The sequence below is a fragment of the Lampris incognitus genome, chromosome 2, assembly GCF_029633865.1.
Source record: "Lampris incognitus isolate fLamInc1 chromosome 2, fLamInc1.hap2, whole genome shotgun sequence".
In the NCBI taxonomy this organism is placed as follows: Eukaryota; Metazoa; Chordata; class Actinopteri; order Lampriformes; family Lampridae; genus Lampris; species Lampris incognitus.
Genome location: NC_079212.1, coordinates 91,738,362 through 91,753,228, shown reverse-complemented (window position 1 = coordinate 91,753,228; position 14,867 = coordinate 91,738,362). Strand labels below are relative to the sequence as shown.

Genomic DNA, 14,867 nt, shown 5'->3' with positions numbered 1-14,867 from the left:
AAGCATCTTCACTCCGTGTGTCCTCTACAGATGAAGATAGAAGGTCTGTTTGACTTGATCTGGACCTGAGTTCACCAGGTAACAATTCTACCAGGAAACATATTAAATGTATGATGACTCATCTACCTCCTATTACTTTGTATTGTATAACTGTATAGTGGACTTGTAACAGATGGTGGTGGTTAAATCTTTCCAAATGTTTATTTGTTGCTTTCAGATCTGAATATTAATTGGCATTCATTGTGTCATGATTTCCAGCATTTCTGTCTGACTTAGGTGTTGAGATGAACATTTCATGAGATTGCTTTATGTGTTCCTTTCAGTGGTATCCAGACAGAACCAACAGCAGCCAACAGGTTATAGTGTGTTGTCTCTCCCCATTCTGTTGGTGAGTTAAGCAGGAAGTCTTACAACTGCTTTGACAGCTTGGATAAGATTGACTGAAATACATTTCATCTACTGTTCATCTACTGAGTGTAAAAAACGCTACCGCCTTCCAAAACTGAGATCCACTCCCTTCAACACAACCACCTGTTAAACAGTCCAGGTCTCGATGGTCCACAAGGCTTCAAATCCTTCTTTCTGGATGTTTCTGGTGAGTCTGTTAGATGCAGACGCCAGGTGTTTCTAGTATTTTATGCACTCAGTGTGTATGTGACATGTTACTAATGATGACAAGCCTACAAACAACTGATCCTCTGATGAAAATCTTATGATAATGAATGTGTCCAACTAACACAACATGTTGTGTGTGTTTGTGTGAAGGTCTACACTCTGCTATGAATGTGTCTGAGGAGAGAGAGGAGGGAGGTCCTACCTCTAAAACCACTCTGTCCGGAGAACATGACAGCCAGACCAAAGCTAAGAGGTAAGATGAGGATCTCTAACTGGCCATGACTGGTCTCCATCTCAGAGCTCAGCAGTGATGTCATCATGACATCATCATTCAGAGTCAAAGGTCTGTTTGTGTTGTGTTGAAGCCCAGTCCATCAAGAGAGACCAGACTCCCCTGTACCCAGCTGTGTGTCCATCAAGAGTGACCAGTCTATGGAAATACCTTGTAGATTCAAAGCTGGACACCACTCTACTGAACAGAGGTGACGTCTATGGTCACATCTATAGTGACTATCAGTTAAAGTCAGAGTTCTTATTACTCTCTTGCATTGGAGGGATAATACTCTTCTTTTCATGTGTCCAATAACAATGTCCAACTGAGATGTTCTCTTTGGGTGTGTTCCCATTTATCACAGCATGATGATTATTGAAAATATTTATTGTGCTGATGTGGTGAATTGCTGAAGACAAGGTGATCCAAAATATTTAAAAATGATGTTTGCTTTTGTTCCAATATTAAATTGTCTTCTTTATGGTAAGAACTGTGTTTTCCTGATACCTATGAGCATGTACAATACTTCCTTTAACCTGTTACCATAAAACGTCTGCCTATCGCCTGAGCCATCACATTGTGAACACTCCCATCTAGTGTTCACCTTGTGACAGTGCACCAAAATAAACTCCCGTTTACATTGTTATATTTACACATTATGTGAAGGGCTGCTATATATCAGGCACAAAACATAAAGGTGGTAACGTCGTTTTTTTCCAAGTCAACTACTCGGGAGGTTGTCTGACTGAATAGTCGTCTAGTTGGTCTCAAGGAAGCCCTAGTAGGCTCTACTTTTCCTGGACCCACTTGCTTCAGTGAAGACCTATGATTGTTATTTAGGCCTGCACACATTCACAATACAGGGATGCATGTATACAAATTGTTATATCATTAATATGTGTTTTATTTGCAATATAATTTTATTTGCACCATAATGTGTCACTACCAGCAGGTAACATGTCGCTTACTAAGAAACAGCGATTCCCTCTCAAAGAAGTTATTTGCTAAACTGATGTAGGACTAATCTACAAAATGTGGCTCAGCTATTTAATTTCTTAGAGACTAAGAAAAACTAGTCAGATCCATCGTGGACATCATTATAAAAGGGCTATAATCTACTTATTTACTTTATCTTATTCACGTATTGTATTTTTATTCTGTTATTTTATTATTATTAATATATTTTTATGTATTTATCGGTTTTACTTGTGTTTGTTTTGTTTTGTCCCTTTAATCTATTTTATCTAGTTTTTTTGTCTAGTTTTTATTCAACTCTGTTTTATTCTCATTATTCTCAAATTGTTGTGTGTTATTATTGGCTCATCAGTCACCTGTGTAGCACTTTGAACTGCATTAACCTGTATGAAAGGTGCTATTCAAATAAAGTTTGATCGATTGACACAAGATAAAAAACCTTACATGTAAAGATGAAAAGTTGACACAGTAGTCGACTATTCTGACCCATACCTACTTAATACATCTTCAAAACAAGACTCAATAAATTGTCTTCCTCTGTTTTTAGCAGCATCCATCAGGACAGACCGGATTCTCCTGTACCCAGCTGTGTGTCCATCAAGAGTGACTGGTCTATAGACACACCTATATTTTTCAAGGATGGACGCCACTCTGCTGAACAGAGGTCAGTATTAAACAGCTGATATGAACAGATGGTTTGGTTGTTATCAGACTCTACTGAACAGACAGAGGTAACAAGTCATGACACATAGAGTTGGTCTGAACCTTCTGTCGATTTTGTTTCTTCTCTCAGAACATCTCATCTAATGATCACATCAGTATTTACAGTGGTGTTCACCTTGTGTTTCTACCTGGATCCATCAGGACACACCAGGACACAACACCTTTAACCTCCTCTGTGTGTGTGTGTGTGTGTGTGTGTGTGTGTGTGTGTGTGTGTGTGTGTGTGTGTGTGTGTGTGTGTGTGTGTGTGTGTGTGTGTGTTGCTATCTAGAGCCCCTAACATGTCATGTGTTCTCCACAGAGACCACCAGGAGAGGTCAGAGGTTCTCAGTGGTCAGTCTGTCCAGGGGCATCAAACAGACCTGGGCTCCATATTTATGGTGTGTAAATTGTACAACACCTTTTACTTCACCTACAAATGAAATGAAACATAACCATTCTGGTCATGTGGTCTCCATTATCCACTCTTTACACCAGTGGATTTTAATCAATGATAGCTTGATGTTTTGTTCCATGAGTTTAGCGTGAAAGTGTAATTCATATACTGATTCATTTCATTGTCACTTTTGTGAAGAAGGAGCTGAAGAGGTTCCAGAAGGTTCTGGGTCAATATTACCCAGAGTGCTTAGAGAGACAGAGGGAGGAAGAGGAGGAGCAGTGGAGGCGTGCCAGAGAGGCACCTCTGAAGATTACATTGCACTTCCTGAGGAGTATGGAGCAGGAGGAGCTGGCTGACTCTCTGGGGAGCAGTAAGAGACTCTTTATTCAAAAGCCTCAACACCATGTAAAGGGTCAATAGAGGCAAAGTGGGAGGTGGAACTAGTTTCAAACCCTGCTGAACATGTAGATTTATCAAAGGAGGTTCAGACAGTTTCCATTTGGACGGTAATGAAAATAAGTCTAATGGATCTACTACTACTTTTGGCTGCTCCTGTTAGGGGTCGCCACAGCGGATCATCCATTTCCATTTCTTCCTGAAATCTAATGGATGATCTGGTTAAACTATTGAGTGTAAAATGCTGATGACATTGGTTCATATCAGAACAATAATACCAGAGAGAACTATTTCAAGACCTCATCATTGTCCCCATGACCCCAGTAAAGAGCTCCTAATACATGGTTACCACAAGAGGTGGAACAACAACCACCAAAATATTATTAGAGTAGGAATGAATTATTATTAATGAACATGTTTATGGAAATATACTTGGATAAATCTACCCTTTATATAAATTATATCTACTACTACTACTACCACTTTCGACTGCTCCTGTTAGCGGTCGCCACAGCGGATCATCCGCTTCCATCTCTTCCTGTCCATCTTCCTCTGTCACTCCAACCACCTGCATGTCCTCCCTCACCACATCCATAAACCTCCTCTTTGGCCTTCCTCTTCTCCTCTTCCCTGGCAGCTCCATATTCAACATCCTTCTCCCAATATACTCAGCATCTCTCCTTCACACATGTCCAAGCCATCTCAATCTTGCCTCTCTTGCTTTGTCTCCAAACCGTCCAACCTGAGCTGTCCCTCTAATATACTCGTTCCTAATCCTGTCCTTCTTCGTCACTCCCAGTGAAAATCTTATCGTTTTCAACTCTGCCACCTCCTGTCTTTTCATCAGTGTCACTGTCTCCAAACCATACAACATAGCGGGTCTCACAACCATCTTGTAAACCTTCCCTTTAACTTTTGCGGGTGCACTTTACTTTCGTTGCAAATCACTCTTGCCACTCTTCTTCACCCACTCCACCCTGCCTGAACTCTCTTTTTCATCTCTCTTCTGCACTCCCCGTTACTTTGTACAGTTGACTGCAAGTATTTAAACTCATATGCCTTCGTCACCTCTACTCCTTGCATCCTCAACTTCCACTGTCCTCCCTCTCATTCACGCATATGTATTCCCTCTTGTTTCTACTGACTTTCATTCCTCTTCTCTCCAGTGCATACCTCCACCTCTCCAGGCTCTCCTCAACCTGCATCCTACTCTCACTACAGATCACAATGTCATCCGTAAACTTCATCGTCCACGGAGATTCCCGCCTGATCTTGTCCGTCAACCTGTCCATCACCATTGCAAACAAGAAAGGGCTCAGAGCCAATCCTTGATGTAATCTCACCTCCACCTTGACCCCATCTGTCATTCCAACCACACACCTCAGCACTGTCACACTTCCTTCATACAAATCCTGCACCACTCCTACATACTTCTCTGCAACTCCTGACTTCCTCATACAATACCACACCTCCTCTCTCGGCACCCTGTCATATGTTTTCTCTAAATCCACAAAAACGCAATGTAACTCCTTCTGGCCTTCTCTATACTTCTCCATCAACATTCTCAAAGCAAACATCACATCTGTGGTGCTCTTTCATGGCATGAAACCATACTGGTGCTCGCTGATCATCACTTCTCCTCTTAACCTAGCTTCTATTACTCTTTCCCATATCTTCATGCTGTGGCTGATCAACTTTATACCTCTGTAGTTGTTACAGTTCTGCACATCAACCTTGTTCTTGAAAATCAGTACCAGTATGCTTATTTTCCACTCCTCAGGCATCCTCTCACTTTCCAAGATTGTGTTAAACAATATAGTTAAAAACCCCACTGCCATCTCTCCTAAAGATCTCCATGCTTCCACAGGTATGTCCAACCGCCTTTCCATTCTTCTTCCTCTTCATAGCTGCCCTCACTTCCTCCTTGCTAATCCACCGAGATTCCTGATTCACTATCCCCACATCATCCAACCTGCTTTCTCTCTCTCATTTTCTTCATTCATCAGCCCCTCAAAGTATTCCTTCCACCTTCTCAGCACACTCTCCTCGCTTGTCAGCACATTTCCATCTCTCTCCTTGATCACCCTAACTTGCTGCACATCCTTCGCAGCTCGGTCCCTCTGTCTAGCCAATCGGTACAAGTCCTCTTCTCCTTCCTTAGTGTCTAATCTCTCATACAACTCACCATATGCCTTTTCCTTTGCCTTTCCACCTCTCTCTTCACTTTACGCTGCATCTCCTCATACTCCTGTCTACTTTCTTCATTTCTCCGATTACCCCACTTCTTTTTTGCCAACCTCTTCCTCTGTATACTTTGCTGTACTTCCTCATTCCAGTCTCCTTGTCTTTCTTCCTCTGTCCTGATGACACACCAAGTACCTGTCTCCCTCACTATTTCTGCAGTAGTTAGTTGCCCAGCCATCCGGCATCTCCTCACTACCACCCAGTGCCTGTCTTAACTCCTCCCTGTATGCCACACAACAGTCTTCCTTCTTCAACTTCCACCATTTGATTCTTGGCTCTGCTTTCATTCTCTTTCTCTTCTTGGTCTCCAAAGTCATCCTACAGACCACCGTCCAATGCTGCCTAGCTACGTTCTCCCCTGTCACCACCTTGCAGTCTGCAATCCTTTTCAGATCGTGCCTTCTACATAAGATATAGTCCACCTGTGTGCGCTTTCCTTCACTCTTAAATGTCACCCTATGCCCCCCCTTCTTGAAATATGTGTTCACCACAGCCATTTCCATCCTTTTCACAAAATGCACCACCATCTGTCCGCCCACATTTCTCTCCTTGACACCATATCTACACATCACCTCCTCATCACCTCTGTTCCCTTCACCAATATTCCCATTGAAGTCCGCTCCAATCACCACTCTCTCCCCCTTGAGTACCCTCTCCACCACGTCTTCCAACTCACTCCAGAATTCTTCTTTCTCTTCCATCTCACACACAACTTGTGGGGCATATGTGCTGATAACATTCAACAATACACTTTCGATTTCCAGCTTCATACTCATCACTCTGTCTGACACTCTCTTCACCTCCAACACACTCTTGACATACTCTTCCTTCAGAATTACCCCTACCCCATTTCTCCTCCCATTCGTACCATGGTAGAAGAGTTTGAACCCACCTCTGATGGTCCTGGCCTTACTCCCCTTCCACCTGGTCTCTTGCACACATAGTATGCCTACCTTTCTTCTTTCCATCATATCAGCCAGCTCTCTCCCTTTACCAGTTATAGTGCCAACATTCAAAGTTCTGACTCTCACCTCCACACTCCTACCCTTTCTCCTCCCTCACTGCCTCTGGACATGCCTTGCCCCTATCCGTCTCCTTCGCTGAGCAGTAGTATAGTTTCCACCGGCAACCTGCTGGCCAGCAGTACTGGCGGCGGTCGTTGGTAACCTGGGCCTCGACCGATCCAGTATGGAAATCTGATTTATGGACCACATTTTTGATTAGGCAAAGTTTTACGATGGATGCCCTTCCTGACCCAATGCTCCCCATTTATGCAGGCTTGGGACCGGCACTGAGAATGCACTGGCATGTGCATCCTCAGTGGCTGGGTTCTTTATATAGATTATATACATGCCTTGATTGTTTGTTTTAATCAGACGTGCTCGTCCATCCACCAGTGATAAGCTGAATTAATACAATGGAGTTTGGTAAATTATCTGTGTCTCACATTTACAGTAACATCCACTCATTGATTCCCTGGTTTATCTGTTTATTCAGAAACTGCTGTTCTCGTGTGCCAGAGTAAACACAAAGCAGCTCTGAAGGTGAAGTTTCAGTGTTTGTTTGAGGGTGTTGCTAAACCAGGAGAGTCGACACTTCTGAATCAGATCTTCACCGAGCTCTACGTCACAGAGGGAGGGAGTGGAGAGGTCAATAATGAACATGAGGTCAGACGGATTGAATCGGCATCCAGGAAACTAGCAAGACCAGAGACACGGATCAAATGTGAAGACATCTTTAAACCTTTACCTAGACAAGATAAACAAATCAGAACATTGATGACAAAGGGAGTGGCTGGCATTGGAAAAACAGTCTTAACACAGAAGTTCACTCTGCACTGGGCTGAAGACAAGACCAACCACAATATACACTTCACATTTCCATTCACATTCAGAGAGCTGAATGTGCTGAAAGATAAAAAGTTCAGCTTGGTGGGACTTCTTCATCACTTCTTTGTTGATACCAAAGAAGCAGGAATCTGCAGCTTTGACGAGTTCCAAGTTGTGTTCATCTTTGATGGTCTGGATGAGTGTCGACTTCCTCTGGACTTCCAGAACAATGAGATCTGGACTGATGTCACAAAGTCCACCTCAGTGGATGTACTCCTGACAAACCTCATTAAGGGGAAACTGCTTCCCTCTGCTCACCTCTGGATAACCACATGGCCTGCAGCAGCCAATCAGATCCCTCCTGAGTGGATTGACATGGTGACGGAGGTGAGAGGGTTCACTGATCCACAGAAGGAGGAGTACTTCAGGAAGCGATTCAGAGATAAGAAGCAGGCCAGAAGAATCATCTCACACATCAAGTCATCACGAAGCCTCCACATCATGTGTCACATCCCAATCTTCTGTTGGATCACTGCTACAGTTCTGGATCACATGTTGAGAACAGATGAGAGAGGAGAGATGCCTAAGACCCTGACTGAGATGTACATCCACTTCCTGGTGGTTCAGTGCATCCAGGGGAATGTGAAGTATCATGGGAGAGCTGAGACAGAGCCACCCTGGAATACAGAGAGCAGGGAGATGATTGTGTCTCTGGGAAAACTGGCATTTGAACAGCTGGAGAAAGGCAACCTGATCTTCTATGAAGCAGACCTGACAGAGTGTGATATTGACATCAGAGCAGCCTCAATGTACTCAGGAGTGTTCACACAGATCGTTAAAGAGGAGCGTGGGCTGTACCAGGACAAGGTCTTCTGCTTTGTCCATCTTAGCATTCAGGAGTTTATGGCTGCTCTTTATGTGTTTCTGTCATTCATCAACACTGGAGTCAATCTGCTGTCAGAAACACAGTCAACCTCCTGGTTGTCTACATTATTTGGGGGCAAACCTACAGAAGCAGGCCTCTACCAGAGAGCAGTGGACAAGGCCTTAGAGAGTCCAAACGGACATTTGGACTTGTTCCTTCGCTTCCTCCTGGGCCTCTCACTGGAACCCAATCAGAATCTCCTACGAGGCCTGCTGGAAAAGACAGGAAGTAAATCACAGACCAATCAGAAAACAGTCCTTTACATCCAGGACAAGATCAAGGAGGATGTCTCTCCAGAGAGAAGCATCAATCTGTTCCACTGTCTGAATGAACTGAATGACCATTCTCTAGTGGAGGAGATCCAACAGTACCTGACATCAGGAAGACTCTCCACAGACCAACTCTCTCCTGCTCAGTGGTCAGCTCTGGTCTTCATCTTACTGTCTTCAGAAAAGGAGCTGGACATGTTTGACCTGAAGAAATACTCTGCTTCAGAGGAGGGACTTCTGAGGCTGCTGCCAGTGGTCAAAGCCGCCAATACAGCTCTGTAAGTACATGGATTAGGCTCTTTAAAGGATTAAATCTATTTTATGCTATTTTTTTTCCATTGCTGAGAAAATATTGTGTTTCATTACACTGATTATTGAAACTATTATTGGGGTTACAGGTTCTACAATCAAAAGTATTAAAGACATTAAAATGATAGAATAATGACAACTATTAAAACAGTAGTTGTAATAGTTGTAAGTAGCAGTAATCATACAAGAAGCAGGTAGTAGTGGAATTAGCAGCAGTAGTAAAAAGCAGTAATAGTAGTAGTACCAGTAATACTAGTCTAGTAGTAGCAATAGTATTAGTAGTCATAGTAGTCGTACTAGTACAAATTGTATTATAACAAGCAGCCGTCGCAGTTATAGTAGGACTAGTAGTAAAAGTAGCAGCAGTAATAGTACTGTCATAGTAGTAATAATATTTTGTTATTTCTGTGTTTAGATGAGTAGTATAATAAAGTACTGTTACCCGAACAGTTGTAATAATGAAAACAGGTAGTAAAATAGAAAGTATTAAAGAAATTAGAATATGATAGAATGATATAGTTGTTTGTGTGTGTGTGTGTGTCTCCATTCAGGTTGAGTTCCTGTAATCTGTCAGAGAGAAGCTGTGAAGTTGTGTCCTCAGTTCTCCACTCCACCTCCTCTAGTGTGAGAGAGCTGGACCTGAGTAACAATGATTTGCAGGATTCAGGAGTGAAGCTGCTCTCTGCTGGACTGGGGAGTCCACAATGTAGACTGGAAACTCTCAGGTCAGTCTTCCTAAACCTCTTCAACACAGGACCACTTCAGTCCTCATTGACATCCACTTTAATGGCAGTCACTACATCTTAACCTGGGTGGCGTTTTCTCTGACTGGAGGAATTACAATCCAGTTGTAGTAACAAGCTCTGGTTCTACTTTCTACTTCCTCTCAACTGCTTTCCATGAGCACATACACCAGCAAAGAGGTCATGTCAATGCATTACAAATCAGTATGGCGTTGTGTTCAGACAAAAAAAGTGAAATTGTGCAATAGGCATCGCAAGGCCTCCCTTCTGACCATATTCCAACTACATATTTATAATTCATATTTCTTGTCTCAGTTTACAGTGTAACACTGTTTTCACCCAAAAAATAATGTACTGGTTAAGATTATATTGTAGTGTATCAAACACCCCTTAAATACAAATGTGCTTGTCTAAACACATGAATGTGTGGTGGTAACCTTGTGTAGAGGTCCATGTTTTAGTGGTTTTGTCTGTCTTTTAAATGTGGAGGTAGAGGCCACAGGTTCGGGGGGTAAAGAGCGACTTCATCTTCCTGTTACAGACATACTGTAAGGGTGAAGGAGGCATCACTTCCTCTGGCAGTGTGTTCACACTCACATCTCTACTATGACAACACAAAAGGACACGGGGATTAATCATAGTCTGATCATGATCATGTGACCTGAGTTGACAGAGGAAGTTGTTGACCACCGTCGTGATACCAGTTAACTCAGACTGGTTTGTTTGCTGGCAGCCATACCAACATGTACCCTGGCTCTGCCGAGTGACAGAAGCAGGTGTGGGCTTGGCTAGTACTTGGATGGGAGACCTCCCGGGAAAATGAGTTGCTGCTGGAAGTGCTGTTGGTCGGCCAGTAGAGGGCAGTCTTCCCTCTGGTCCTAATTTTTAAAAAAAAGCCAATGCCACAGTGCAGTGATGGGGAAACAGTGCTGTAGGTGATGCCGTCCTTCTGATGAGTCGGTAAAACTGAGGTCCTGACTCACTGTGGTCATTAAAGATCCCATGGCACTTATCGCAAAAAGTAGTGGTCCCCCAGTGTCCTGGCAAAATCCTCAACCTGGTTCTATCCATCTGGCCACCTAATCATCCCCCAGTATGATTGGCTCAATGATTCCTCCCTCTCCACCTCAAGCCGATGTGTGGTGAGCGTTCTGGTGCAAAATAGCTGCCCTGCATCATCCAGGTGGGTGCTACACGTGTGGTGGTTGAGGTGAGTTTCCCCCCTTCTCTGTGAAGTGCTTTGGGTGTCTAGATAAAGCTCTATATAAATATAATCCGTTATTGTTGTTTGGTTTAGTGAAGCTGAAACTTATCCAGGAACCCTGATTATGTTGAAGATGTTTCATGAGACACTCGTAGACATCAACAGCTAACCGAAAGTGATCTGTGTGTGTGTGTGTGTGTGTGTGTGTGTGTGTGTGTGTGTGTGTGTGTGTGTGTGTGTGTGTGTGTGTGTGTGTGTGTGTGTGGCAGTGTGTGTGGCAGTGTGTGTGTGTGTGTGTGTGTGTGGCAGTGTGTGTGTGTGTGTGTGTGTGTTCAGGCTGTCGGGCTGTCTGGTCACAGAGGAAGGTTGTTCTTCTCTGCTCTCAGCTCTGAGCTCCAACCCGTCCCATCTGAGAGAGCTGGACCTGAGTTACAACCAGCCAGGAGACTCAGGAGGGAAGCTGCTGTCTGCTGGACTGGAGGATCCACACTGGAGACTGGACACTCTCAGGTATGGACAGGCTGGATGACACTCACTCATCATGTCTTCTACAAGGATTTTCTCCTCCTACTCTGATGCTGGATCAGACTGGTTCTTCTGTAACAGTGGACAGGACTGATATTGGATGGAGGTTTATTAGATGGAGGATGTGCTGGTGTGACTGTGTTTCTCCTCCACCCCCAGGCTGGACCATGCTGGAGTGTGCTGGTTGAAGCCAGGTCTGAGGAAGTGTAAGTGTGTGTTTAGTTTATTCATGAAAACAAAGCAGATCACATTCAGCTGTTCAGATGGAAAGTGCAGACCTGCCAACCCTAAAGAATAAAACCGAATAGTCCTTTTTGTGTGCGCGTTTGTGTGTGTGCCGAAAGTACACGCTGAAAAAAAGACATCACACAGTACACTGTGAAACAACACTTATTTCCTCAGAACTGCATCTCTGCTCTTCACAGATGATGTGGTTTTGTTGGCTTCATCAGAACGCGACCTCCACCGTGCACTGGGGCGGTTTGCAGCTGAGTGTGAAATGGCCGGGATGAGAGTCAGCACCTCCAAGTCTGAGGCCATGGTTCTCTACCGGAAAATGGTGGATTGCTCCCTCCGGGGTGGGGATGAGTTGTTGCCTCAAGTGAAGGAGTTCAAGTATCTCGGAGTCTTGATCACGAGTGAGGGGAGGATGAAGCGGGAGATTGACAGGTGGATTGGTGCAGCATCAGCAGTAATGCGGACGTTGTACCGCACCGTTGTGGTGAAGAGGGGGCTGAGCCGGGAGGCAAAGCTCTCAATTTACCAGTCAGTCTTCGTTCCAACCCTCACCTATGGTCATGAGATTTGGGTAGTGACTGAAAGGGTGAGATCGCGGATACAAGCGACTGAAATGAGTTTCCTCCGTAGGGTGTCTGGGCTCAGCCTTAGAGATAGGGCGAGGTCGGCAGCAGGGGCCTCTGAGCGACGGGGCAACCAGGCGTCCCGAGACAAAAGAGCGAAGTGGTCAGGCGGGGTGTAGGGCTTGACAAACGAACTCATGATTGACTAAGACTAATATTCAGACTACATTAATACAATATTAAGACCACTATAAGACTTATATTCAGACTACATTAATACAATATTAAGACCACTATCAGACTACATTAATACAATAATAAGACCACTATCGGACTAATATTCAGACTACATTAATACAATATTAAGACCCCTATAAGACTAATATTCAGACTATATTAATACAATATTAAGACCACTATAAGACTAATATTCAGACTACATTAATACAATATTAAGCACACTATCAGACTAATATTCAGACTACATTAATACAATATTAAGACCACCATAAGACTAATATTAATACAATATTAAGACCACTATAAGAGTAATATTCAGACTATATTAATACAATATTAAGACCACTATAAGACTAATATTCAGACTATATTAATACAATATTAAGACCACTATAAGACTTATATTCAGACTACATTAATACATTATTAAGACCACTATCAGACTACATTAATACAATAATAAGACCACTATCGGACTAATATTCAGACTACATTAATACAATATTAAGACTACTATAAGACTAATATTCAGACTACATTAATACAATATTAAGCACACTATCAGACTAATATTCAGACTACATTAATACAATATTAAGACCACTATAAGACTAATATTACTACAATATTAAGACCACTATAAGAGTAATATTCAGACTATATTAATACAATATTAAGACCACTATAAGACTAATATTCAGACTATATTAATACAATATTAAGACCACTATAAGACTATTATTCAGACTATATTAATACAATATTAAGACCACTATAAGACTAATATTCAGACTATATTAATACAATATTAAGACCACTATAAGACTTTTATTCAGACTACATTAATACAATATTAAGACCACTATAAGACTAATATTCAGACTATATTAATACAATATTAAGACCACTATCAGAGTAATATTCAGACTACATTAATACAATATTAAGACCACTAGAAGACTAATATTCAGACTATATTAAGACTACTATAAGACTATTATTCAGACTATATTAACACAATATTAAGACCACTATAAGACTATTATTCACACTATATTAATACAATATTAAGACCACTATCAGACTAATATTCAGACTACATTAATACAATATTAAGACCAGTATAAGACTAATATTCAGACTATATTAATACAATATTAAGACCACTATAAGACTAATATTCAGACTATATTTATACAATATTAAGACCACTATAAGACTAATATTCAGACTTTATTAATACAATATTAAGACCACTATAAGACTAATATTCAGACTACATTAATACAGTCCACTATCTCAGAGGTGGACTGAACAAGGAGCAGTTATTTTAACTAATGATAAATAAGGTCATGTGAACGTGCTTCCAATGTATGAATGATTGGTATTCATCATAACACACACAAGAGTACAATGGACACTTCATAGCTCAGATCGTTTGATAAATACAGCGGCGGTATGATTCATGAAATTACGAGGGAACTTACACATTTATGAACATATTGACAGACGAGGTCCAATCTGGGGCTGAATTAACAGAAACCAAACAGAAGAGAAATATGAGATCAACAACCGCTGCTGTATTGTGTCTTGTTGTCTCCATCAGATGCCTGTGAACTCACACTGGACCCAAACACAGCACACAGACGCCTCCTTCTGTCTGAGGACAACAGGAAGGGGACACGGGTGAGAGAGGAGCAGTCGTATCCTGATCATCCAGACAGGTTTTACTCCCCTATACAGGTTCTGTGTAGAGAGAGCCTGACTGACCGCTGTTACATGGAGGTACAGTGGGAAGGAGAGGTTTATATAGGAGTGACTTACACAGGAATCAGAAGGAGTGGAGGAGGTGATGACTATCTTCTTGGATGTAATAAAAAGTCCTGGACTCTGTACTGCCGTAGTGATAGATACACTGTCTGTCATAATAACAGAACAGCGATATGTACCTCCCCCTCCTCCTCTGACAGAGTAGGAGTGTATCTGGACTGGTGTGCTGGAACTCTGTCCTTCTACAGAGTCTCCTCTGACACACTGACACACCTCCACACCTTCACCTCCACATTCACTGAACCTCTCCATATTGGGTTCGGGTTCGCGTCACCTGACTCCTCAGTGTGTCTGTGTTAGATAGAGGAGGTGGAGACGCCCCCTGTGTCCTGGAGGAGCACTCACACTCCTGCCCCAAGACACCTGCTGACATGATAGATCCCTCTGTAGAGGATCACACACACACACACACACACACACACACACACACACACACACACACACACACACACACACACACACACACACACACACACACACACACACACACACACACACACACACACACACACACACACACACACACACCTGTTTGTGTTGTTGTATAATTAAATCAGTGAGTTATTTAAGCAGGCAGAACCGAGTTATTA

At 42.6% G+C, this 14,867-nt stretch overlaps 1 protein-coding gene across 1 annotated transcript; it reads left to right on the top strand.

Moving 5' to 3' along the window:
* Positions 1-779: 779 nt before the first annotated feature.
* Positions 780-14,577, top strand: LOC130108052 (protein NLRC3-like). The gene is made up of 9 exons (XM_056274891.1): positions 780-868; positions 981-1,097; positions 2,886-2,966; positions 3,116-3,333; positions 7,101-8,904; positions 9,487-9,660; positions 11,219-11,392; positions 11,567-11,613; positions 14,054-14,577. Exons 1-9 carry the CDS (start codon positions 780-782, stop codon positions 14,575-14,577), a joined length of 3,228 nt encoding a protein of 1,075 aa, XP_056130866.1.
* The last annotated feature ends 290 nt before the right edge of the window (positions 14,578-14,867 follow it).

Coding starts and splice junctions, on each gene's coding strand:
- LOC130108052 (XM_056274891.1), top strand. CDS start 780: ATGAATGTGTCTGAGGAGAGAGAGGAGGGAGGTCCTACCTCTAAAACC. Junction 3,334..7,100: donor GGCTGACTCTCTGGGGAGCA/GTAAGAGACTCT, acceptor CTGTTTATTCAG/AAACTGCTGTTCTCGTGTGC. Junction 9,661..11,218: donor TGTAGACTGGAAACTCTCAG/GTCAGTCTTCCT, acceptor GTGTGTGTTCAG/GCTGTCGGGCTGTCTGGTCA.